General features: G+C 44.6%; 1 protein-coding gene across 2 annotated transcripts in view; it reads left to right on the plus strand.

The window, feature by feature from the left end:
* The window catches only part of LOC138667095 (oocyte zinc finger protein XlCOF8.4-like), a 47518-nt gene extending 21958 nt beyond the window's left edge, over window positions 1–25560 (plus strand). The window contains exons 2-7 of one of the 2 annotated variants that reach the window (XM_069755399.1): window positions 6636–6763; window positions 6845–7021; window positions 7098–7221; window positions 7319–7416; window positions 9610–9706; window positions 22326–25560. In XM_069755399.1, the coding sequence (XP_069611500.1) occupies window positions 6662–6763; window positions 6845–7021; window positions 7098–7221; window positions 7319–7416; window positions 9610–9706; window positions 22326–23086 (1359 nt within the window). In that variant the 5' untranslated portion in view covers window positions 6636–6661 and the 3' untranslated portion in view covers window positions 23087–25560. Of the gene's footprint in view, window positions 1–5427; window positions 6764–6844; window positions 7022–7097; window positions 7222–7318; window positions 7417–9609; window positions 9707–22325 lie in introns of those variants that run through there. The other variant, XM_069755400.1, reaches the window with a different exon arrangement.
* Window positions 25561–26474: the final 914 nt, after the last annotated feature.

The raw sequence follows: 26474 nt of genomic DNA on the forward strand, positions 1-26474 counted from the left end.
TATATCTATCAATAGATATATCTATCAATAGATATATCTATCAATAGATATATCTATCAATAGATATATCTATCAATAGATATATCTATCCATAGATATATCTATCCAGATATATCTATAGATAGATATATGAATAGATAGATGTATTCATCTATAGATCTATCTATATGTAGATCTATCTATCCATCTCATCTATCATCTATCTGTCTATCTGTGTGTGTAATGGAGTGTGGGTTGGACAAATGTAAAAGAGGAGGTTGGACAATAATGACATCACAAATCTTTATTTTTTTTTGTTCAATAATACTTTATTTAGCTTTCAAAAATGCATACAAAAACGCATTAAACTGCATCAAAACGAATAAAAAAATGCATCAAAACCACACCAAAAATTGCATCGAAACCGTGCAAAAACCGCATCAAACTGCATCAAAATCGTGCGAAAACCGCACCAAAAACTGCATCAAAACCACACCAAAAACTGCACCAAAACCCGCACCAAAAACCAGACCAAAAACGCATCAAAACTTCTCCAAAAACTGAATCAAAACTGCACCAAAAACTCCTAAAAATTGCACTAAAATCGCATAAAAACGCACCAAAACTGCATCAAAACCGTGCATAAAAACCGCACCAAAATTGCATAAAACCGCACAAAAAACTGCATCAAAACCTGAATCAAAATCGGGCAAAAATCGCAACAGAAACTCTAATCAAAACTGCACCAAAACCCGAATCAAAATCGCGCAAAAACTGCATCAAAAGTGCATCAAAACCATGCAAAAAACGCACCAAAAACTGAATCAAAAAACGCATCAAACCATGCAAAAACGCATTAAAAACATCTGCGTTTTCTGCCTGGAGATGCAGATTTTGTGCAGAAGATTTTGCACCAAAATCTGCAACGTGTGCACACAGCCTAAAACTGACCTGCCATTATGATTCTCCAGGTCATTGCGAGTTCATAGATGCCAAACATGTCTAGGTTATTTTTTTATCTAAGTGGTGAAAAAAAATTCCAAACTTTGCTTAAATAATTGCGCCATTTTCCGATACCCGTAGCGTCTCCATTTTTCGTGATCTGGGGTTGGGGGAAGGCTTATTTTGTGAGTGCCAAGCTGGTGTTTTTAATGATATCACTTTTGTGCAGATACGTTCTTTTGATCGCCCGTTATTGTATTTTAATGCAATGTCTCGGCGACCAAAAAAACATAATTTTGGCTTTTGATTTTCTTTCTCGCTATGCCGTTTAGCGATCATGTAAACTTTTTTTTTTTTATTGAAAACAGCTGACATGTTGCGGCTTTGATGTGGGCTCACCGCCGGAGCCCACCTCAAAGTGGGGATACTGCCAGTTGACGTACTATTACGTCAGCTGGCAGAAAAGGGTTAATGAACAATATGTTTCAGTGGGAAAAAAAATGGCGTGGGCTCCCGCGCAATTTTCTGCGCCACAGGGGGAAAGCCGATGGCCGGGGCCAATATTTGTATCCTGGGAAGGGGGTAATACCCATGGCCCCTCTCTAGGCTATGAATATCAGCCCGCTGCTGTCTGCGTAGCCTTTACTGGCTATTAAAATAGGGAGACCCCCCCCCCAAAAAAAAAAAAAAAAAATGATGTGGGGTCCCCCTATATTTTATAGCCAGAAAGGCTACGCAGACAGCTGCGGGCTGATATTCATAGCCTAGAGAGGGGCCACGGATATTGGCCCCCCTGGCTACAAATACCAGCCCGCAGCCACCCTAGAAATGGCGTATCTGTAAGATGCGCCAATTCCGGCACTTAGCCCCTCTCTTCCCACTCCCGAGTAATGATGGGATATGGGGTAATAAGGGGTTAATGTCACCCTGCTATTGTAAGGTGACATTGAGCCTGGCTAATAATGGAGAGGCGTCAATAAGACGTCTATCCATTACTAATCCTATAGTAGTGAAAGTGTAACAATTATAGTGGTAAACACAGGAATCTCTTGGCTTGAGGCGAATAAGGCAACTGAACCAAAGTGCAGTGTAAAGTCTGTATTATACAAAATAAACACAGGTGCAAGGCGTGAGCAAGTTCAAACACAGCAAGCAAGATAATATCAGGAGAAGTGCCTTAGCAGCTCTGGTGCAGGCAGAGTCAGTTTTTATATGCACATGCAGCATGTGCACAACAGTTAAAGTAAATAACAAACAAGGTCCTTCTTAGGAGTAGTTCATTTTCAGCTCTGCTGTGGGCAAAGTCTTACGGGTGTAGCACCCTCTGTGGTGAAGCAGATAATAAGACATAGTTCATACTAGGTTTGTCAGTCACTAGAAAAGAGTCCAAAAGCAGTGCAGAGCTTCGAGTCCAGAAACCGTCAAACTGGCAGCGGATACCAAACTAAGGCTACGTTCACACTAGCGTTCTGCTAGTGTGCGTCGCCTTAGCGTCGGGCGACGCAGCGGCGATGCACGCGTCATGCGCCCCTATGTTTAACATGGGGGACGCATGCGTTTTTGTGTGTTGCGTTTTGCAGCACTTGCGTCTTTTTTGCCGCTAGCGTCGGACCAAGAAAACGCAGCAAGTTGCATTTTCCTTGCGTCCGATTTTCGGCAAAAAACGACGCACGCATCGCAAAACGCAGCGTTTTTGCGTGCGTTTTGCCGCGTTTTTGTGTGCGTCGTGCGTTGCGTCGCCGACGCAGCGGCGCGCAACGCTAGTCTGAACGTAGCCTAAATTGGCTGTAGCAGGCAGAGCTTACGTGTCCAAGCAGGCAGGAGAAGATTGCAGATAGACACAGGCAAAATCAGCTTGCAGCATAGACACCACTGATTGCTGAGCAGGTTTGCTGAGAAGGCGGAGCCGGAATATCTGAAGAGGAAAGCCTCTTGTAGCACAAGCCAGGAATTCTAGCAGAGTACACAAGCAAGGAGTTCGATGTGAACCAGGGTTATAAAGACAGGGAAGGCGAATCACATGAGCAGAAGCGAGGTAGCAGATGCCATCTTGGAAAAGGGCGAAAAGTACCACAAATGAAAACAGAGAATGCAGAATCCTGACAGAAAGGGATTAAAAAAAATTAAAGACACAGCTAGAAAAAAGTATTTTAATATTCTTCATTTCACCATACTTACCATACTCGAATGCCTGCAAAAAAATTAAAATAATAAACCAATCATATACTACCTGTCCGCCATAGTCCATTTAATAACGAATGTCCCACGACTATCTCCCCTATAGGACAGTGACATCGGTTGATGTCACTGCTCTATAGGCCTCCAGTGACACACTGACAGGAGACAATAGCTCCTGCAGTGCATCACTGAAGAGGTTACCTCAGTTCAGGGTCTCACTTTATGGCAATGCTGCGTCGGAATTTTCCCACACAGCAGTGCTAGAAGTGAGACTAGGGACTATTTTCTCTCAGGGTCGTAGGAATACATTGTGGGGAATACAATGCGGAGGGATACCTTCCATCATTGTATTCCTGGAGAGTGGTCACATCAGCTGGTGCTGCTGCTCTCCACGGGAGATCGTTGTGGGACACTCGTTTTAATTGGATATCTGCGGATCAGGGTGTATAGTGTTTATTATTTTAATATTTTTTACAGGTGACACTGGCTTTGGGGATCAAGATGACAAGGTGATGGTGAGTATGTACTGTTATATGTACTGTATGTCTATATGTATGTATATACTGTATGTTGCATGGCGCACGTTGCATGTTGTATGTATGTCTGTATGTACAGTACAGACCCAAAGTTTGGACACATCTCCTCATTTAAAGATTTTTCTGTATTTTCATGACTATGAAAATTGTAAATTCACACTGAAGGCATCAAAACTATGAATTAACACATGTGGAATTATACTTTAACAAAAAAAGTGTGAAACAACTGAAAATATGTCTTATATTCTAGGTTCTTCAAAGTAGCGACCTTTTGCTTTGATGACTGCTTTGCACACTCTTGGCATTCTTTTGATGAGCTTCAAGAGGTAGTCACCGGAAATGATCTTCCAACAATCTTGAAGGAGTTCCCAGAGATTCTTAGCACTTGTTGGCTCTTTTGCTTTCACTCTGCAGTCCAGCTCTCCCCAAACCATCTCGATTGGGTTCAGGTCTAGTGACTGTGGAGGCCAGGTCGTCTGGTGCAGCACCCTATCACTCTCTTTCTTGGTCAAATAGCCCTTACACAGCCTGGAGGTGTGTTTGGGGTCATTGTCCTGTTGAAAAATAAATGATGGTCCAACTAAACGCAAACCGGATGGAATAGCATGCCGCTGCAAGATGATGTGGTAGCCATGCTGGTTCAATATGCCTTCAATTTTGAATAAATCCCCAAAAGTGTCACCAGCACAGCACCCCCACACCATCACACCTCCTCCTCCATGCTTCATGGTGGGAACCAGGCATGTAGAGTCCATCCGTTCACCTTTTCTGCGTCGCACAAAGACACGGTGGTTGGAACCAAAGATCTCAAATTTGGACTCATCAGGCCAAAGCACAGATTTCCACTGGTCTAATGTCTATTCCTTGTGTTCTTTGGCCCAAACAAGTCTCTTCTACTTGTTGCCTGTCCTTAGCAGTGGTTTCCTAGCAGCTATGCACAAAGGCCTGCTGCACAAAGTCTCCTCTTAACAGATGTTGTAGAGATGTGTCTGCTGCTAGAACTCTGTGTGGCATTGACCTGGTCTCCAATCTGAGCTGCTGTTAACCTGCGATTTCTGAGGCTGGTGACTCGGATAAACTTATCCTCAGAAGCAGAGGTGACTCTTGGTCTTCCTTTCCTGGGGCGGTCCTCATGTGAGCCAGTTTCTTTGTAGCGCTTGATGGTTTTTTCCACTGCACTTGGGGACACTTTCAAAGTTTTCCCAATTTTTCAGACTGACTGACCTTAATTTCTTAAAGTAATGATGGCCACTTGTTTTTTTTTTTTACTAAGCTGCTTTTTTCTTGCCATAATGCAAATTCTAACAGTCTATTCAGTAGGACTATCAGCTGTGTATCCACCAGACTTCTCCACAACACAACTGATGGTCCCAACCCCATTTATAAGGCAAGAAATCCCACTTATTAAACCTGACCGGGCACACCTGTGAAGTGAAAACCATTCCCGGTGACTACCTCTTGAAGCTCATCAAGAGAATGCCAAGAGTGTGCAAAGCAGTCATCAAAGCAAAAGGTGGCTACTCTGAAGAACCTAGAATATAAGACATAATTTCAGTTGTTTCACACTTTTTTGTTAAGTATATAATTCCACATGTGTTAATTCATAGTTTTGATGCCTTCAGTGTGAATGTACAATTTTCAGTCATGAAAATACAGAAAAATCTTTAAATGAGGTGTGTCCAAACTTTTGGTATGTATTATGTCTGTCTGTATGTATGTCTGTATGATGTATGTCTGTATGTCTGTCTGTCTGTATGTCTGTCTGTATATGTGTTGTTTTTTTTTTTTTTTACATTCAGCACATTAGCCGGATGATGGGACTACTACTGTCCCATCATTGGCTAATGTGTCACTCACTGTCACTGTAGCAGGCATAGCCCAATTCCCATCGGACGATGCCAGCACACAGAGACACACACACACACACACACACCAATGACTCCCCCGCCCGAAGCAGACCCCAGCAGACCCACGGCACACACCTGCAGACCCCAGCACTGCCCGGCGCTCGCACATCCCAGCGCAGCCCCACTGCACCGCCCGGCTACCGCACATCCCAACGCAGCCACGCAGACCTCCTTGCGCCCGCCCATCCCAGCACAGCCCCACCCATCCCCGCACAGCCTGTACATTCCAGCCTAGCCCCGCCCGCACATACCAGCAGCCCCAAGCACCGCCCACAGGCCAGTCACTCTTGATGAGTGACCGCTGTCTGTGGAGGCTGGGTAACTCCTACTGATGCCGTCACATCAATTTCCAGAGTCTGAAAATTGACGTGACGTCGGCGGAAATTAGCGGCGGCTGCAGCCTGGAGGTCACGTGACCCGGACTCGGCTGCCGGCGTAGTGCCGCTCTCAGGTAAAAAAGGCAACACAAGGTATTTACAAAATTCATTAGGGGCCCCGGGGGGATACATTGGGGGGTTAATTGAAAGTAGTGGACGACCCCTTTTAAATTAAAAAAAACCCAATAACATGTAAACTTGTTATTGCTGTTGGACTGACCTGGAGAATCATAATGTCAGGTCTCTTTTACCATACAGTTAAAACAAAACTGAATGAACCTACTGGAAATTCATTTTTTTTTTTCATTTTTTAAATTTTTTGTTATGCTACTTGGATTTTTTCCCCTCATTTTTTTTCAATGTATTGTATGGTTAAATGAATGGTGCCATTCAAAACTACAGCATGCCACGTGCATAACAAACTCTCATGCGGCTATATTGAAGAGGTGTGGGGGGTAATTTATAGTTCTTGGAAAAAATGAGTGCAAAAATTAAATTGTGCAATCCTTAAAGGGTTAAACAAAAATCCACCTCTCTAGTCGTGAAAGTTACTAATCTACCAATTTTAGATGGTGATACCAAGTTCTTACAGAAGAAATCCAGGTTCCCACTACCTTCTCAGTTTCAGTGGTAGCATAATCTTCTGTTGCGATGTGTAAAGAAACATCTGGCCCTCAACCTTGTGATTCAACCTTCTTCTTTTGCTGGTCTTGCAGCCTTTAGGGTCAAGATTAAATACTCTATGGGTCATCAGACCGATTCACTGAGGATGGGTGAAGAAAAGAACACCACTGATATGATACTAGACCTTACTCTGGAAATAATGTACCTGCTGACTGGAGAGGTGAGAGATTCTTCACATAAAAGGATGACCTTTACAAGCATGGAGGGCATTTAGTATACAATAGTTTCTTTTCTAATTTAGAATTATGAACCTGTAAAGAAATTGGGTAAGCGGTGGCAGCCACATGTTTCCAGCAGATGGAGCATGCCACAAAGTCCCCTTATGCTGCCTTCATCCTGCTTACTGATAAATGAAAGAAACAATGAGCAGAAGATCTTAGAACTCACCAGTAAGATCATTGAGCTGCTGACTGGAGAGGTGAGCTCTGCTGGGACGTTATATCGTAACATAAGGGATAATGTATGTGGATAATGACTGTATCATTGTACATCAGGTTCCTGTAAGGTGTCAGGATGTCACCATCTATTTCTCCATGGAGGAGTGGGAATATTTAGAAGGACACAAGGATCTGTACAAGGACATCATGATGGAGAAAGACTTGTCTCTTTCCTCAGAGGGTAAAAGAAGAGTTCACTTTTCGAGGTTACAGATACACCCATCAACTGATTATCATTTACACATGGTGACTAAATAAACTGTATATGTTTCCTTCAGATAGAACCAGTAAGAGAAATCTACTAAGAAAATGTTCAAGTCATAATAATTCCCAGGATTGCCCAGAGGAAAATCACAATATCCCAGAGGAACCTCAGGTAATTGGCATTTCCAGATACCAAGCATTATTACACATTACATCGGGTGTTTTTCCGATGTAGGCAGTGTTGACATATAAAAATTATATTCTATGAATGTCTGATAGGTGCAGGTCACATCTCCAGAACTAAGATCCTCCAGTCTATGTCCTATCTGGTTCAATGATGTGCCAGCTGTGAATGGAATTGTGGCTGAACATGCCCTTCTCTTTTGCTTCAGTTTTGTGGAAGTTCAAAAATGACCAAATAAAAGTGCTCAACTTCTTTTCCTATAGAAAGTGAGTTAAGAGAGTATGTATATGCCATTCACCAGGAGGGATGGTTGTCTCTGGTTGGAAGCCATTTCTATTAGGATGATGACTGGAATGGAGTTCTTGTCCCATGACAATGACTACATACTTAGGAAAAGTACAATGGAACATGCTTCAATGTGGGTGGTGAATTCAATAGGAACACACCACCCCACCTCCTCAGCTGCCTGGTGAGGCAGGTACAGCACCCTCTACAGTATAAACAATTAGGTGTCAGGTCCCCCTCTATGGACCCATATATACAGTGGGTATGGAAAGTATTCAGACCCCTTTAATTTTTCACTTTATTTCATTGCAGCCATTTGATAAATTCAAAAAAAGTTCAGTTTTGTTCTCATTAATGTACACTCTGCACCCCATTTTGACTGGAAAAAAAACAAACGTAGACATTTTTGCATATTTATTAAAAAAAGAAAAACTGAAATATCACATGGTCATAAGTATTCAGACCCTCATATTTAAGTCACATGCTGTCCATTTCCTTGTGATCGTCCTTGACATGGTTCTGCTCCATAATTGGAGTCCAGCTGTGTTTAATTAAACTAAGACTTGATTTCGAAAGGCACACACCTGTCTATATAAGACCTCAAAGCTCACAGTGCATGTTAGACCAAATGAGAATCATGAGGTCAAAGGAACTGGCCAAGGAGCTCAGAGACAGAATTGTGTCAAGGCACAGATCTGGCCAAGGTTACAACAGAATTTCTGCAGTACTCAAGGTTCCTATGAGCACAGTGGCCTCCATACTCCTTAAATGGAAGAAGTTTGGGACCACTAGAATTCTTCCTAGACCTGGCCGTCCAGCCAAACTGAACAATCGTGGGAGAAGAGCCTTGGTGAGAGAGGTAAAGAACCCCAAGATCACTGTGGCTGAGCTCCAGAGATGCAGTTGGGAGATGGGAGAAAGTTCCACAAAGTCAACTATCACTGCAACCCTCCACCAGTCGGGCCTTTATGGCAGAGTGACCTGACGGAAGCCTCTCCTCAGCGCAAGACATATGAAAGCCTGTATAGAGTTTGATTAAAAAAAAAACACATGAAGGACTCCCAGACTATGAGAAATAAGACTCTCTGGTCTGATGAGATGAAGATAGAATTATCACCAAAAAGGTCTAAGCGGTATTTGTGGAGAAAATGAGGCACTGCTCATCACATGCCCAATACAATCCCAATAGTGAAACATGGTCGTGGCAGCATCATGCTATGGGGGTGTTTCAGCTGCAGGGACAGGACGACTGATTGACATTGAAAGAAACATGAATGCGGCCAAGTACAGATACAGTATATCCTAGATGAAAACCTCTTCCAGAGTGCTCTGGACCTCGGACTTGGCCGAAGGTTCACCTTCCAACAAGACAATGACCCTAAGCACACAACTAAAATGACAAAGGAGTGGCTTCAGAACAACTCTGTGACTATTCTTGCAGAGCCCTGACCTAAACCCAATTGAGCATCTCTGGAGAGACCTGAAAATGGCTGTCCACCATCCAACCTGACGGAACTGGAGAGGATCTGCAAGGAAGAATGGCAGAGGATCCCCAAATCCAGGTATGGAAAACTTGTTGCATCATTCCCAAGAAGATTCATGGTTGTACTAGTTCAAAAGGGTGCTTCTACTCAAAACTGAGCAAAAGGTCTGAATACTTATGACCATGTATATTTCAGTTTTTCTTTTTTATAAATTTGTAAAAATTTCTACATTTCAGTTTTTTTTTCAGTCAAGATGGGGTGCAGAGTGTACATGAATGTGAAAAAATGAACTGTTTTGAATTTACCAAATGGCTGCAATGAAACAAAGAGTGAAAAATTTAAAGGGGTCTGAATACTTTACATACCCACTGTACTGTATAAGTGAGGTTAATCGATTTACATGTCTTTTTAGGATGAAGACTTGATCAAGATTGAGGTTGAAAATCTAGATGAAGAGGAGATGGATGATCAGCAGTATAATGCTGAAGTTTGTACAGATATCAATACAGGTAAATATTTCCCAGTAAAGCCAATATAAGTCAAACCAGATGCACCTTTTATATAGCACTGTACCAGATGCACCTTTTATATAGCACTGTATCTGTGATTTTCGTTCTCGTCAGAACAGAGAACCAAAATCCCACACTACTGACAAGGCGCAGACCCACAAAACACTGTCTGCAGATGAGACCCTTGTTTGGCTGATGTGCTTAGTCATGTTTGAAGTTAAAATCTGAAATAACAATAAGTGCAATAGGGTTTTATCCCAGTGACAGTGGGAAGACCTAGGGCAATGCTACTTACCTGGTATGGTTGTGTGATCGCAACCAGTAAAAATGCAGACCCACAAAAGATATAAATGGCATTGAAAGGGTTAATTTTGCGCTACCAGTAGACCAGGGATTAAAGATAAATGGCATCCAGAAATGCAGTTTTTTTGTCAATGCATTCTGTGTAATCCCGTATCCATGCACGATCTGAGTGTAGCCATTAACTGTGCCGATGCTGGGGAAGCCTTCACATTGGGAACATTGCACGGCTGCTGACACTTGAGAGATATGGGTGGGATCATCTCCACCTTCCACTCACATAGTGGAGCAAAAAGCAGATTTGGGCATTGTGTGGATTTTTTTTTTATCTGTCATGTTAGCAAGAGGATATGTATTTTTACTTTTCTTTTTGTTTAATTGGAGAACTGGAGTCTGAGGTCATTTACTGCTCTGTCCGTCAGTATAAGGCTGCGAGTTATCGGTGTTTTAATAAAATGTGTGTGTGGTATATGTATACACACACTCTAATACTTATAATAATAGACACTGCCTACAAATGTACTCCCCCACCCCATAATGTTTATATATACAAGTGTACATGCATATGTGTAAAATATGTCCCACAAAATACCTAGGAAGTTAACATGTTGATACCTCTGGCAAAGCAATCCACATTTTTGTTCTTCTTTAACCCCTTCCTGACATTTGCAGTACATTTACGTCATGAACGAGAAGGACTTCCCTACCAATGCAGTACATGTACGTTATGGCGATCGCCCGCTCACAGGGGGTTGTGCTCCGGCAATCGCCGAGGGTTTCAGCTGATTGACAGCTGACCCCCAGCTCTCAGTGCCAGGAGCAGTGCCCACACCTCTGCCGGCACTTTAACCACCTAAATGCTGCAATGCCTCTCTGCCCTTGGATTGGGGATCCCGCAACGTCATCTCGGGGTCCCAAACGTTGCCATGGTGACCTGATGTAGTCATGACAACATCCAGGTCACCAGGCACTAGCACGTTGGTTGGATCATGCGGAGAGCTTGATCTAACTAACTTGTGTCTGCAGCACTGACAGGTTGTAAGATATAGCAATGCTTTTGCATTACTATGCCTTGTAACTGCGATCAGACTGCAGAAAGTGAAAGTCCCATAAGTAAAAAAAAATGAAAAAAAAAATTGCAAAACATTTAAAAAAAAGAAATATTGTACCCATAAATAAATATTATTATGAAAAAACAATTAAAAGTACATATATTTGGTATCGCCACATCCGGAACGATCCGACCTATAAAACTGTTCCAGTACTTAACCCCTTTATTGAACACTGTAAAAAAAAAAAAAAAAAACAAACAAGGAAAATACCTATGATTTTTCATCAAACCGCCAAACAAAAAGTGGAATAAAACGTGATAAAAAAAGAATGTAAATTAAACTAGAAAAACTCTATATAAATCTGGTATTGCTGTAATCGCACCGACCCAAAGAATAAAGTCGCCTACTCACATAAACCGCACAAGGAACTGCATAAAAATAAATAAAACCAATTCTTCACCTGCTGTTGATTTTTTTTTTTTCTTTTTCATTCTGCCTCCCAAAGATCACAGTAAGGCTCGGCGCACATTTATCCTGCGCTGAGCGCTTGCACCGAGGTTTCCATGAAAATCTCTGAAATACGTGATTAAGACGGAACCTCTGATGGAAGATTCCCTATAATGAGACAGATGATGGCACCGTGGACGCTGTCTGACTTGTGATCCATCTTTTTATTAACAATGCATAAAAGTGCCTTCAGCCACAGTTTTCTGCACCTCTGGGGAAAAAAGGACAATGCTGAACAGAGGCCAGACGAAATCATTATAGGGAATGGATCCTTCAGGGGTTTCATCTGAATCACATCACTCGGAAATTTAAAGGGAAATCCCGATTTAAGTGCTCAGCGTAGAGCACAGGATAAATGTTATCCAAATTGTTACGTAAAATGTTTGTAATAAAAGCTTTAACTCAATCCACAAAAAAAGCAAATCCCCACCCAGGTATGTCATCTGTTAACGGAAATATAGGGGGTTTCCACGTTACTGGTAGCACAAAAGCTCTGGAAAAACTAAATGGCCCTTGCCCTCCAAAAGAAAACCAGCAAATTCTGTGCTCCCAAATCCAATTGCCCTCCTTTACCTTTTGAGCCCCAGTGTGCCTAATCTACATTTAGCGTCCACATGGTTGGCATTTCTGTAGCAATGACAGCCCGTTTAATTTACTGGTGCATGAGCTGGGCACAACATACTGGTCACTACAGCCTACTGGTCAATACAATGGCAGTTTGCAATTTTCACTCAGCAACATCTCCTGCTGTTTGTTTCTTGAAAATGCTCATGGAGTCAAAATCGTCATCACACCTATAGATACACTAAATTCCCAAAGGGTTATGATTTTCAAAATCTGGTAACTTGAGGGTGGGCTTCTGCTCTTCTAACACTGAGGGCTATGTATATGGAGTCCGCAAACTATTAGGGTATTTGCATACGTTGCGGATTACTCTGCGGATTTTTCCGGACTGATTTTGGTAATTCCGCAGGTAAACCGCACTGCGGATTTCCTGCGGAATTACCACGGATTTACCGCAACTTTTTTGCGGATTCCACCTGCAGTTTTACACCTGCGGATTCCTATTATGGAGCAGGTGTAAACGACTGCGGAATCCGCACAAAGAATTGATATGCTGCTGAATAAACAACGCTACAATTCCATGAGTTTTTTCCGCAGCATGTGCACTGCGGATTTTGTTTTCCGTAGGTTTACATGGTACTGTAAACTCGGAGAAAACTGCTGCGAATCCGCAACGTGTGCACATAACCTTATAGAAAATTCTGTGCTCCAGGTTGCCTCATGTATAACAGTACTGCTTAGCCATACGGCAAAACTCGGGAGGCATGGAGCGCTAATTGGCTTTCCACGTATGGGGGTAATTCCACGTACAGCAGAAATTGTGGGACAAAATTTTTTTGTAATTTTTACCCATTTTCCCATGCGAAAATGTAAAATCAGGGGCTAAAACAAAATGTACCGTATTTTTCGGATTATAAGACGCACTTTTGTTCCCCTAAATTTTGGGGGAAAGTAGGGGGTGAGTCTTACAATCCGAATCTGTGTGCTGTGCTGTAGAGAGGAAGGGGGCGGCTCAGGAGTGGTGTCAGGGGGCTGGTGTGGGCTGGTTGCGGGCTGCAGACAGCGGAAGGTCATGTGCTCCCATTCATTAGCCTCATGTAATATTCACTGCACCCGCTGTCCATCACCTCGGTGCTGAAGCCGCGCCAAGTTGGTTGACAGGGGAGTGGCACATATTTTATGTGCCTGCACTCCCAGAATCATGAATATGCCCCCCTGTCACTCTATACGCTCCCTGCTGGCACACACATGGCCCCCCGATCACTATATGCCCCCCTGCTGGCATGCACATGATAAAATGACAAATACTTTACTCACCTTCCGATGATGGCTCCATGCTCCTAGCTCCCCCGTGGCTTTTCCTGTGTTTTGTGCCAACATCCGATTGGCACAGCACAGTGATGTCATCACTGTGTGCCCTGGTCAGATGTTCATATGCCCAGGAAGCAGGAAGTGCAACCGAGGAGCTGGGAGCACAGAGTTGTCATCGGAAGGCGAGTTAAGTATTTATTTTATCATGTGCGTGCCAGCAGGGGGGTATATAGTGACCGGGGGGCCATGTGCGTGCCAGCAGGGGGGCATATAGTGATGGGGGGCCATGTGCATGCCTGCAGGGGGGCATATAGAGAGAGGGGGGCCATGTGCTTGCCAGCAAGGGGGCATATAGTGACCGCAAGGGGCCATATCCAGGATGAGATGGGGGGCTATGTGCCAGCACAAGGAGGCAATGTGCTAATGTTCTAGCAGCACAGTGGGGCAATGTACCAGCACAGGGGGACCATGTACCAGCACAAGGGGGGCAGTGTGCCAGCAGCACAGGGGGGGCAGCGTGCCAGCAGCACAGGGGGAGCCATGTGGCAGGGTGGGGGTTATATAGATACCAGGATGAGGGACATATATATGATTTGTAAGATGGACACTGGCATTATAAAACAGACCCCGATTTAACATAAAAAAAATATATATTTTTTTTCTATTTTTCTTTATAAGACGCACCTCCTAAATTTGTGATCAGGTACATCTTATAAAGCGAAAAATATGGTAATTTTTCTTCACTGCCCAATGGTATAAAATTCTGTGACACGCCAGTGGTTTCAATATAATCATTGCACATCTAGATTAATTAATTGGGGGTGTAGTTTGTAAAATGAGGTCATATATGGGGGCTCTTCTGGCACCTCAGCTCTGCCAAAGTGACATGGAACTCTCAAATCATTCCACCAATATCTGAACTCTATTATCGTGCTTCTTCCCTCCTGCGCTTTTGCACTGCCTGACAAGTAATTTTCGACCACATATGGAGTATCTGTGTACTCAGGAAAAATTGGACAACAAATTTTGTGGTCTATTTTCTCCTGCTATCCTTGTGAAAATGAAAATATTTGGGGCTAAAACAGCAGTTTTGTGGGATTTTTCTTTTGTTTATTTTCATAGATCAAGGTTGTAAAGTTCTGTTAAGCACCTGGCGGTTCAAGGTGCTCACTACACATCTAGATAAGTTCATTGAGGCGTCTAGTTTCCAAAATTGGGTCATTTGTGGGGGTTTCCCACTGTTTAGGCACATCAAGGGCTCTTCAAACAAGATATGTTGTCCACTGATTCCAGCAAATTTTGTGCTCAAAATGGCGCTCTTTACCTTCCGAGCTCTGTCGTGCATCCAAACAGTACTTTTCCCCTACATTAGGAGTATCTGCGTCCTCGGGAAAAATTGCACGAAACATTTTGGGGTCCATTTTCTTCCGTAACCCTTGGGAAAATTAAAGAAATTTGGGTCTGAAGGAAAATTTTTGTGGCAGAATGTTAAATGTTAATTTTTTCCTTCAACATTGCAAAAAATCCTGTGAAGCACCTGAAGGGTTAATAAACTACTTGAGTATGATTTTGAGCACCTTTGCAGTTTTTTGAATGTTGTGAAATTGTGGTATTGTCTGTCATATAGACCCCTCAAAGTCCCTTAAAATGTGATGTGGTCCCTAAGAAAAAAAATGGTTTTGTAAATTTTGTTGGAAAAAAAATAGTAATCACTGGTCAACTTTTAACCCTTCTAGCTTCCTAAGAAAAAAAAATGTGTTTCAAAAATTGTGTTAATGTAAAATAGACACGTGGAAAATGTGATTTATTAACGGGAACCTGTCACCCCGAAAATCGCGGGTGAGGTAAGCCCACCGGCATCAGGGGCTTATCTACAGCATTGTGTAATGCTGTAGATAAGCCCCCAATGTTACCTGAAAAAGGAGAAAAAGACGTTATATTATACTCACCCAGGGGCGGTCCGCTGCTGGTCAGGTCAGATGGGCGTCTCCGGTCCGCTGCGGCGCCTCCCATCTTCATTACAAGACGTCCTCTTCTGATCTTCAGCCACGGCTCCAGCACAGGCGTCCTTTGCCCTGTTGAGGGCAGACAAAGTACTGCAGTGCACAGGCGCCGGGCCTCTGACCTTTCCGGCGCCTGCGCACTGCAGTACTATCCTCTGCCCTCAAGAGGGCAGAGCAAAGTACGCCAGGGCAAAAATAAACACTAATATAGGAAGGAGAAATATGACAAAGGATAATACACCACCAGATACGAATAAAAGAGAGAAAATAGCATATGGACGGCACTGCCCCAACTAAATCCATAATCTTCAGGAAAGCCGGTACTAGAAAGCTATATCATGTCAGCAACAGCCATGGCCAATTTTCATGAAAAACCATGAAATAACATATGTGTCCCAGGTAGCAAAGGAAAAAAGCAGGATGCACTCCCCAATCTTCAAAGTAGCAAATTTTATTGAGTCTTCACAATTAAAACTTCATGGCCGGGGGAGAAGAAAAGGAGCTCGTGCGAGCAGGGGAGACGACGGCCGTTTCGCGCGGTCCTTGCGCTTCAGCGGGTCTGCATGAGTGAGGGCAGAGTGGTGGATGGGATATGGTGGCCAATAAGATACTTCAACTCCTAGACCACCACTCCAGACCGAGATCACCAGGCACAAGACACAAGCTATAATCGGCGACGCCCAAAGTCCAGAATGACTATTGAAAGGCCACGGGAGTGACCCAGCCTCCAACCAGATTACCAACCAGATTAACTGTAACAACTCTGCTGGCATCACAGCATGGCCTCACATCTCTCACACAATCTTACCCACTGCTCCAGGCCATGATGTGGTTTCTGTTTCATGCCAGCTCCATGTTCTGTGTCTCTGCTCTGTGCATGCTTCATGGCTATGTGTATAGGGGGCCGGCGCCTGAACTCTCTGGTTCTTATAGGAATCAGGTGCATCTGTCTAATCAGTTCCTGACCAATTATCAAGAGGCCTCCTGTATATAGTGCAGCTCCACCCTGTGGTCTGGGCCTGTGCAATGTGTTAGCTCAGTTAGTGTTTAGCTGCTGAGTTTGCCTGGCCTTGCTCTGAGTTACTCCCTCTCTGGAGGCTTTTCTCTGTGCTATTGCCTTGATCTTGTAGTCCGCCCTCCAGGAGGCAGAATATCCTGGTCCCTGTGTCTTTGTCCCTGTGTCTTGTTCCATTGCCTTGTCTGTACTTTGTCTTTTCTCGGTCTCCTTGTCTGTGGCTTCCTTCCCTGCTTTGTCTTTCCTTGTGTTCTCAGTCTGCTTACACTCCGCACTCTTGCGGCTCTGCACTCAGACCTTGCTTCGCACTCTCTGGCTTTGCTCTGTGGCTCCGCTCTTTGCGGTTCTATCTGGCTCCGCTCTTTGCGGTTCTATCTGGCTCCGCCTCCTGTGTTTCTGCACTTGGCTCCGTCTCTGCTCTTGGCGTTACCTCCAGTGTCTCCGCTCTTGGCTCCGCCTCCAGCGTCTCCGCTCTTGGCTCCGCCTCCAGCGTCTCCGCTCTTGGCTCCGCCTCCAGCGTCTCCGCTCTTGGCTCCGCCTCCAGCGTCTCCGCTCTTGGCTCCGCCTCCAGCGTCTGCGCTCTTGGCTCCGCCTCCAGCATATCCGCTCTTGGCTCCGCCTCCAGCATCTCCGCTCTTGGCTCCGCCTCCAGCGTCTCCGCTCTTGGCTCCGCCTCCAGCGTCTCCGCTCTTGGCTCTGCCTCCAGCGTCTCCGCTCTTGGCTCCGCCTCCAGCGTCTCCGCCCTTGGCTCTGCCTCTTGCGGCTCCGCCCTTGGCTCTGCCTTCTTCTTCTCTTCTTAGTTCCACCTTCTACTTGTTACTTAGTCCTCCTGTCTGAACAGGTTCCAACCTGTTTCACATACCTGCCTGCAGACCGGTCCCTACCGGTTCTTCCTATGTTCCAGCCGTACCCGCCTGCCTACCAGAGAGCCAGCCGTGTTCGCCTGCCCGCCAGTGTTTCTGTTGTACCCGTCTGCCTGCCTGTGTCCCAGCCGTGCCCGCCTGTCAGCCAGAGTGCCAGCCGTGCCCGCTCCGTTCCTTAGTGGGATCAGCAGCCACAGCCAGACATCACCCTGGAGTGGCACCTGGTAGCTTCCTATTGCACAAGTCTGACCTCACCATCAGAGGCTCCAGCGAACACCTAGGAAGCTACTTAGTTACGCCCCTTCCAGGGAAGTTTGGTCTGTGGTCCAGTGGGGCCACACCCCCGTATGCCCGCGCCAACCAGTCTGGGCGCGTGCGTGACAGTTTGCACAGGCCATGGTCCCCGCTGAGTCCCATGTGCCTTCGCTCTCGGAGCAAGATGAACTCTCTTCTTGCCAGTATTGGTCTCCGAGGAAAATGTTTACCCAGTCTGAAAGCCAGTCCTTCACTGCTCCATCCCCAATTGTCATCTCTAATGAGCTGTTTGATCGACTTCAAGCCTGCGCTCCTAATGACGAATCCAAGCCAGCAGATCCTCCATGCTACTATGGGGACCCAAAGCAATGTCGTGTGTTCCTGGAGCGGTGCTTGCGTTATTTCAAGTGGCATGCTCCCCAATTCCCCACTGACTGGTTGAAAGGAGGTTTCTTAATGGCCTACCTTAGAGGAGATGCTTTGATGTGGTGCGACCCCCTTTGGGAAGCAGGGGACCCCATCATCTCGAATCTGCCGGCCTTCCTGGTGGCCTTCTGTAAAGCCTTCGATGAGCCAAGTACTGCATCTCCTGAAAAGTCTTCCCCTTCAAGCTCACAGAGACGGTCCAGACGAAAGAAACCTGTAGGTAAACCGTCACTTCCGTCCATGACCGTCCAAGACTCATCTGTTCCACAACCTGCCAAAACGGCCACCCGAGCAAGATCCAAGAGGTCTAATAAAAGGGGTCTGGCAAATCTGCAGCCTGAATCTGGTGCTGAGATTGAAATACGGTATCCCTGTGGTGTAAAGAACATTCAGATGGTCTTTGCCCTGTGAAGCCTGTACTCCAAAACCCTGGGCCAGTAGGAGAGGCTGCCCCTGGCGAGAGTACTTCCTCTCCGTCAAAGTTAATGACTGTTTCTCTGCCTTCTGGGAGCTTTGGTGTGTTTAAGCTGCCTATCATTCGGAGTCAGTGTATGGTCTCCGTTCTACAGATCCAGAACCCGGTGTGTGCGTTGCCTGATAATGGCCGAGCCCTGCTAAAGAGCAGTCTAGTCCTGCAAGGACAACTACAGCTCCAAGTTGGAGCCTTATGCACGAAGAAGTTTGTTTTCCGTATGTTGTCTGTTATGCCCATGGGTCATTCTGAGCCAAGGACTCTACCACCCGCTCTGGTCAAGAGTTCCAGTAAAGTGCTTCGTTTGAACTTACCCAGTCTTGAGAAGTGTCTGGTTCCCATGCGTCAAAGACACTCAGCAGTGTCATCTTCTTCAGCTGGTCTGCTAGTCGTCGAGTCAAGGTGTGCTGACGTCACTGAAGATGGGGAAATGGTGACGATGTCTCCACACATCTCCAGCGACTATACCAGTAAACAGTTAGTCGTCGAGTCAAGGTGTGCTAACGTCACTGAAGATGGGGAAGCGGTGACTATCTCTCCACACATCTCCCACGACTATTCCTGTAATCTGTTCCTAGGAACATCCCCGCCGTTTGGACGATTTCTTCTGGATAACGGGCAGAAGATGGTTCCTATGTGGATACGTTCAGCGTCCTTGTGGCCGGCTGGTGAAGATTTCAAAACAGAAGTTTGTTCACCTCAATTTTTCTCTGACCCGGTGGAGCTGTTGTTCTCCTCTCTCATCTCTAATGACTTTTCTTGTGTTCCGTATCTAAGAACATCTCTGCTACTTGTCGGGCAAAAGTTGAATCCTATGAGAAGGCTTCCAGTTTCCATGTGTCCGGCTGGTGAAGATGTTAAGACAGCAGCATTCAATTCCCTGTTACCTGTCTACCTGAAGGAGGTGGTCCAGCTCATTGTGGAAGCTAACCCTGTTGAGCACCAAGAGACTTTGTTTTGTGAGATTCCTGGTGACCCGCCTGCCTTATTCTACCCTGAAGATGTCATGTTGGCCTGGACTATGTGTGCTCCTATCCTTCTTCTACAAGTTATTCTGGCGGGCTTGAAGAAGAGGGGCCGTAAAGGGGGGGGGGGTACTGTAACAACTCTGCTGGCATCACAGCATGGCCTCACATCTCTCACACAATCGTACCCACTGCTCCAGGCCATGATGTGGTTTCTGTTTCATGCCAGCTCCATGTTCTGTGTCTCTGCTCTGTGCATGCTTCATGGCTATGTGTATAGGGGGCCGGCGCCTGAACTCTCTGGTTCTTATAGGAATCAGGTGCATCTGTCTAATCAGTTCCTGACCAATTATCAAGAGGCCTCCTGTATATAGTGCAGCTCCACCCTGTGGTCTGGGCCTGTGCAATGTGTTAGCTCAGTTAGTGTTTAGCTGCTGAGTTTGCCTGGCCTTGCTCTGAGTTACTCCCTCTCTGGAGGCTTTTCTATGTGCTATTGCCTTGATCTTGTAGTCCGCCCTCCAGGAGGCAGAATATCCTGGTCCCTGTGTCTTTGTCCCTGTGTCTTGTTCCATTGCCTTGTCTGTACTTTGTCTTTTCTCGGTCTCCTTGTCTGTGGCTTCCTTCCCTGCTTTGTCTTTCCTTGTGTTCTCAGTCTGCTTACACTCCGCACTCTTGCGGCTCTGCACTCAGACCTTGCTTCGCACTCTCTGGCTTTGCTCTGTGGCTCCGCTCTTTGCGGTTCTATCTGGCTCCACCTCCTGTGTTTCTGCACTTGGCTCCGTCTCTGCTCTTGGCGTTACCTCCAGCGTCTCCGCTTTTGGTTCCGCCTCCAGCGTCTCCGCTCTTGGCTCCGCCTCCAGCATCTCCGCTCTTGGCTCCGCCTCCAGCGTCTCCGCTCTTGGCTCCGCCTCCAGCGTCTGCGCTCTTGGCTCCGCCTCCAGCATCTCCGCCCTTGGCTCCGCCTCTTGCGGCTCCGCTCTTGGCTCTGCCTTCTCCTTCTCTTCTCTTAGTTCCACCTTCTACTTGTTACTTAGTCCTCCTGTCTGAACAGGTTCCAACCTGTTTCACATACCTGCCTGCAGACCGGTCCCTACCGGTTCTTCCTATGTTCCAGCCGTACCCGCCTGCCTACCAGAGAGCCAGCCGTGTCCGCCTGCCCGCCAGTGTCTCTGTTGTACCCGTCTGCCTGCCTGTGTCCCAGCCGTGCCCGCCTGTCAGCCAGAGTGCCAGCCGTGCCCGCTCCGTTCCTTAGTGGGATCAGCAGCCACAGCCAGACATCACCCTGGAGTGGCACCTGGTAGCTTCCTATTGCACAAGTCTGACCTCACCATCAGAGGCTCCAGCGAATACCTAGGAAGCTACTTAGTTACGCCCCTTCCAGGGAAGTTTGGTCTGTGGTCCAGTGGGGCCACACCCCCGTATGCCCGCGCCAACCAGTCTGGGCGCGTGCGTGACATTAACCCTGGATAACCTGGATAAAATCTAGCCGGCGCCACTGAGCGTATAGTGGACAAATGTGGAATTTCCGCTGTCTGTCGGACGCCCTAGTGTGAACAGCGTCCGACATGACCGTTTGATCATGCAGGAACATGATCTGATTATACCACATTTGTTTCTTAATCGAAAAAGGAGGTAATCCAGCTCTTTGTTCCTTTAAAATCCATCATTTATTGAAGCAAAACTTAACAATCCAGCATCATATCATACAGCATAAGTCTCCCCAGCTTCCCCAGGGATTTGAATAAGAGCCACTAAGCTCGAAACGCGTCAGCTTATGGATCCCTGGGGAAGCTAGGGACACTTATGCTGTATGAGATGATGCTGGATTTTGAAGGAACAAAGAGCTGGATTACCTCCTTTTTCCATTACTTATCCTGCTGCACTACAGATTCCGTGCTATGGTTCCTGGACATCTAAGGGGTGAGCTGACCTTTTTTTCTCTTATTTCTTTACTTCTTTTAACATATCCAATTGTGGAAATTATTATTCAAAGATCTATTGGTGTTTTGCCAAGTTTCTAACACTAAGGTTCGGATACAGCTTTAAAGAAGGCAATATAATGCAATTTTATTTCAATGTACAAAATTAAAGAAGTAGTATGATTGCGTACACTTTTGTATATTTTAACTTACAAAGGTTAAGTACATATAAAGATTAACTACATATACTCACATCACCACCAAGAGGCTTTTAAACATCATCTGCTTGTAATATCAGAGAAGCATGCACCAAGACAAAGAACCCCTGGGAAATTAACAACACTGCACGGGCGTCCCCACTTATGCAGGTATCACAACACTGTACACGTGTACAGATACACAAGTTTTTGCTTCTATCCCAGTCATTTTTCTCTGGCCTTATATAGTGATTTACACTGTGTAACTCTGGTTTTACCCTGCCCGTCCAGTGGCCAGCTTTCAAGATAAGATGAAACATAGATACCAGGTAAACATCAAACGATGAGAAAAGCCCACAAGGTTTAGATAAAACAACCACAGATAAAGATTAAATAAGCCTTCATGTTTTACTAAAACAAACCAGAAACATAGAGAATCATAGAACTGTTTGTGAGGTGAAGGCTTTAAGACAATAAGTAAAAAGTTCTCAAGATTGTGTCACTATGAGCATTGTCTGTCTGTAAATGTATGACCAGCGATGCTGCTTTGTAATGGTCTGTATGCATTCTGTATTTTTCAATATGGACTCAAAATATCCATTTTTATATTTGCACTGCAAAGGAATTGTCTCTTTTTTCATTTGTGACTTTTCGTCTGAGTCAAAATTGAGATTTGCTTCATCTATATGACTGCCATGTAATTCTACATTTATGTATGCAGTAAGTGAATACAGTTTATTCTAAATTGTCTTTCATTTTATTTCCTGTAGATGAAGTCATGATCAATACCTGGGAGAGTCGGCTTGGACAATATCCAGAAGTTGAAGATGTGAACAACTCAAAGCAAAACCCCATTACTTCGAATATACACCCAGCCCTTCATGGCCTACATTGTTCATTTGACCCCACTACACATAGACGTTTTTCCACTAATTCGGATCAAGTGACTGCACAGATTTCCGCTCACATTGACAATACGATATATACAAGTTTAGATTCTCATAATGACTTTTTGCTGGGAAAACATGATCATATATGCCTTGAATGTGGTCGATGTTTTGGACAAAGATCTAACCTTGTCAATCATCTCAAGACCCACACAGGGGAGAAGCCATTTCTATGTTCTCAGTGTGGAAAAGGATTTGCCAAGAAGTCAAATCTTCTAGAACATCAGCGGGTTCACACAGGGGAAAAGCCGTTTGTATGTCCTCATTGTGGCAAGAGTTTTGCCCAGAAGTCCAATCTCCTTGGACATCTTCGGGTTCACACAGGGGAGAAGCCATTTCCATGTTCTGAATGTGGAAAATGTTTTAAAAATAAATCTCATTTGGTGGAGCATCGGAGAATTCACACTGGGGAGAAGCCGTACCCTTGTTCAGAGTGTGGGAAAGGTTTCACAAACAAGTCCAGACTACTTGAACACCTCAGAATCCATACGGGTGAAAAACCATTTTCATGTTCACTATGTGGAAAATGTTTTACAAAGAAATCAAATTTGGTTATCCATCAGAGAAGTCGCAATCATTTATGATAACAGGAGCCTTCGTTTTTCTGGTTGTATTTGTAAAATAAAACGATTGAACATATATTTAAAATATTTTTTGAGGAGATTTTTGTATCTGTAGAAATTATACAATATTGAGGATTTTTGGAAAAAATGCCACTGTAGGTTTTCTTTTCAGCACATGCTAAAAATTGATTCAGCAAAAAGAAGTTCAAGAGCTTTCTTCAGATTTCTCAGGTTGTTTTCTTATTTCTAATTCTACCTTTGGCTCAAAAGACTGCAGTGTAGTTTTTTTTTCTTAGACAACCTAGATGTAAAACCATAGAGCTCCTGCATTTTCACTTCTCCTGGATGGATGTGATTCGTCCAAAGGTGTGGAGAGTGAAGCCAGTGCGATTTGGCTGCAGGAATCGGCTAGCCTAAAAATGTCACACGATCCCCGGGAGAGGCAGTGCGATACCACTGGAATTGCGCCGGAGATAAGTATAGGTGTTGTCCGAATAGTAGACAAATCCCATTAATAAGATTTTAAATTTGTGTAAAAAAAAAAAAAGAAAAAATTGCCACTGTCCTCTACTTATGAGGGCTTTTTTTTTGTCAATTGACCTGTGCCAAAGCTTGTTTTTTTTCCTAGGGAGTAGTTTTTTTTCAGTGATACAAATTTTGGGTACAGACAATGTTTTCAACAGTTTAATTGTTTTTGTTTTTTTTTCTTCATTACAATATTTACTGATCGTTAAAGAGGTTGTCCACTACTTGGACAACTTCTTCTCATACCCCTCACTTGGCCCACATAAAATAGCCTATACTCGTCTCCCATGCAGTCGCCATTCCCAGGGGGCGCCATTCCCACGGTGTTGGCATTCCATCTCCTGGGGCTCCTGTGCTGTTGTTGTGACACATGACGCCAGTGCCCAATCATCGCTTGCGTCACTGTGACCGCCTCCTGTTGAATTGAGCATGAGGAAGAAGTCAGCTGCAGCTTCCGAAAGCAGGGACAGTGACACCGGCACTGATTGGGCACCAGTTTAACAACAACCGCACGCGAGCCCCGGGAACGTGAGTGCTGATGCTACAGGAAATGCGCCAGTACAGAAGGTGAGTACAGGCTTTATTATTTTATCGGGGCCAAACGTTTTGAATGAGAGGGGGTTGGTAGTGGACAACCCCTTTAATTTCAGTTTTTAGTTTGGTTGTGCTTTTACAGACACTGCGTCAAGTATGTTTTTATTTTTTCATAAGAGGGAAAAAGTGGGGCGAATGGAAATTTTTAGACATTTTTTGCTTTTTAATTTTTTTGCTCCACCTTTTTCACAAAGCCATAACTTTGGGCTATGTGCACTCGTTACAGATTTGCCTGTGGAATTTTTTGTGCGGATTCTGCATCTCTTGGCAGAAAATGCAGGTCAAAATCTGCGCATTTTTTATGCGGATTTTGTGTGTTTTTCCTGCAGATCTTGTGCGGATTTCATTTCATTTCATTTTACCCTTGCATTTTCCTATAATGGAATGGGTGCAGAAATGCTGCAGAAACGAACAAAGAATTGACATGGTCTTTTTTTTTTTATTTGGTTCTGCAGTGTTTCTGCATGGAAAAAACGCTGTGGATTTGCAGTAAATCCTCAACGTGTGCACATAGCCTAATTTTTACCATCTATATAGCCGTGTGAGTTCTTGTTTTTTGCAGGAAGAGTTGTAGTTTTGAACGACCATTCATTTTACCTTATAGGATACTGGAAAACGGGGGAAAAAAAGTGCAATTCCACAATTGTTTTTTGAGTTTTTTTTATTTACCATGTTCACTATATGGTAAAACTGACCTGCAAATCTGATTCCCCTGGTTAGTAGGAGTACAAAGATACCAAACATGTATAAGTTCATTTTTTATTTAAGTGGTAAAAAAAATCTGAAATTAGTAGTAAGAAAAAAAATATAGAAAAATATGTAGCCATTTTTTCAAGATCCATAGCATCTCCATTTTTCGTGATCTGAGACTGAGTGAGAGCTTGATTTTTGCGCCCTGAGCTGACATTTTTAATTAATCCCATTTTGGGGTAGATACCATGCTTTGATTGCCTGTTACTGCATTTTATTCCAATATCACAGCTGACAAAAAAAGTAATTCGTTTAGATTTTTTTCTTGTTGCATACCGTAGTTTACTGATGGGAACATTTTATTTTATATTTTGATATAAACACCGCAATACCAAATATGTATTTATTTTTTTTACCATGTTTTTTTGTTTCATCCCCCAAGCCTGTTTTCACCTTCCTGACCAAGCGAAATTTTACAATTTTGATCACTGTCCCTTTATGAGGTAATAGCTCTAGAACGCTGATTCTGAGATTATTTTGTTACATATTGTACTTCATGATAGTGGTAAAATTCCTTCTATATGGCTTGCATTTATTTGTGAAAAATTGGAAATTTGGTGAAAAATATTTTACATTTTTCCAATTTAAAAAATTTAATTTTTATGCTTTTAAACCAGAGAGGTATATCACACAATATTTAATAAATAAAATGTCTACTTTTACATCGGCACAATTTTTGAAACATATTTTTTTTTGTTAGTAGGGTTAAAAGTTGGCCAGCGATTTCTAATTTCTGCTACGCCTCACAGGAGGACACAGGACCATGGGTGTTATGCTGCTGCACTAGGAGGACACTAAGTTAACACAGAAAGAATAGCTCCTCCCCTGCAGTATACACCCTCCTGCTGGCTCTAAGTGAACCAGTTCTTGCTTAGTGTCTGTAGGAGGCAATTGGGTCTGGTTCAGACCCCACCGTTTTTATTTTCATTCTTATTTTGATTCTATTTTTTCCTTAACGGAGAGAATGGGGTGATGGACCCTTTCTAGGTTCCGATCTCCCCTGAACCATCAACAGGCAAGTACATGGAGCGTCCCTCCCGTATACTTTCCTGCAACGTTGGATGCCAGCCCTGAGCTCACCTTACGGGCGACGGTTCCTTCGCGTTCCGATCTCCCCCCTCCATAGCAGGCAACCACATGGAGTAGCCCTCCATCTACCTCTCCTGGAGCCAGGTGCATAGCCGGACATAATATGTATGGCATCCGTGCAGCCCCCCATTGCATCACCACTGATATAGCGGATGACGCAAGGCGGCAGAAGCTTTCCACCCCCTCCCTGACTATGGCGACGGTGGATTGAGCACCGCACCTACTGTGAGTACACCAGTGGGGGCCGAGGTGTAGGGGATCCTGGGACAAGGGAGGTCCGCACACATACAAAGCCCCTGGTCGATGGGTCATGTCGGTCCACAAACGGCGGTCGCGACCAGAGCGGCGGGCGTCTGTGCGCGTAAACAGCGGTCGCGGTGCTGCAGGCCGCAACCGGCTATTATAAATTTAGCCCCCAGCTTTCTCAGGTGTACATGCCGCAGCTCCGCCC

This window comes from Ranitomeya imitator, chromosome 2, assembly GCF_032444005.1.
Source record: "Ranitomeya imitator isolate aRanImi1 chromosome 2, aRanImi1.pri, whole genome shotgun sequence".
Taxonomy (NCBI): domain Eukaryota; kingdom Metazoa; phylum Chordata; class Amphibia; order Anura; family Dendrobatidae; genus Ranitomeya; species Ranitomeya imitator.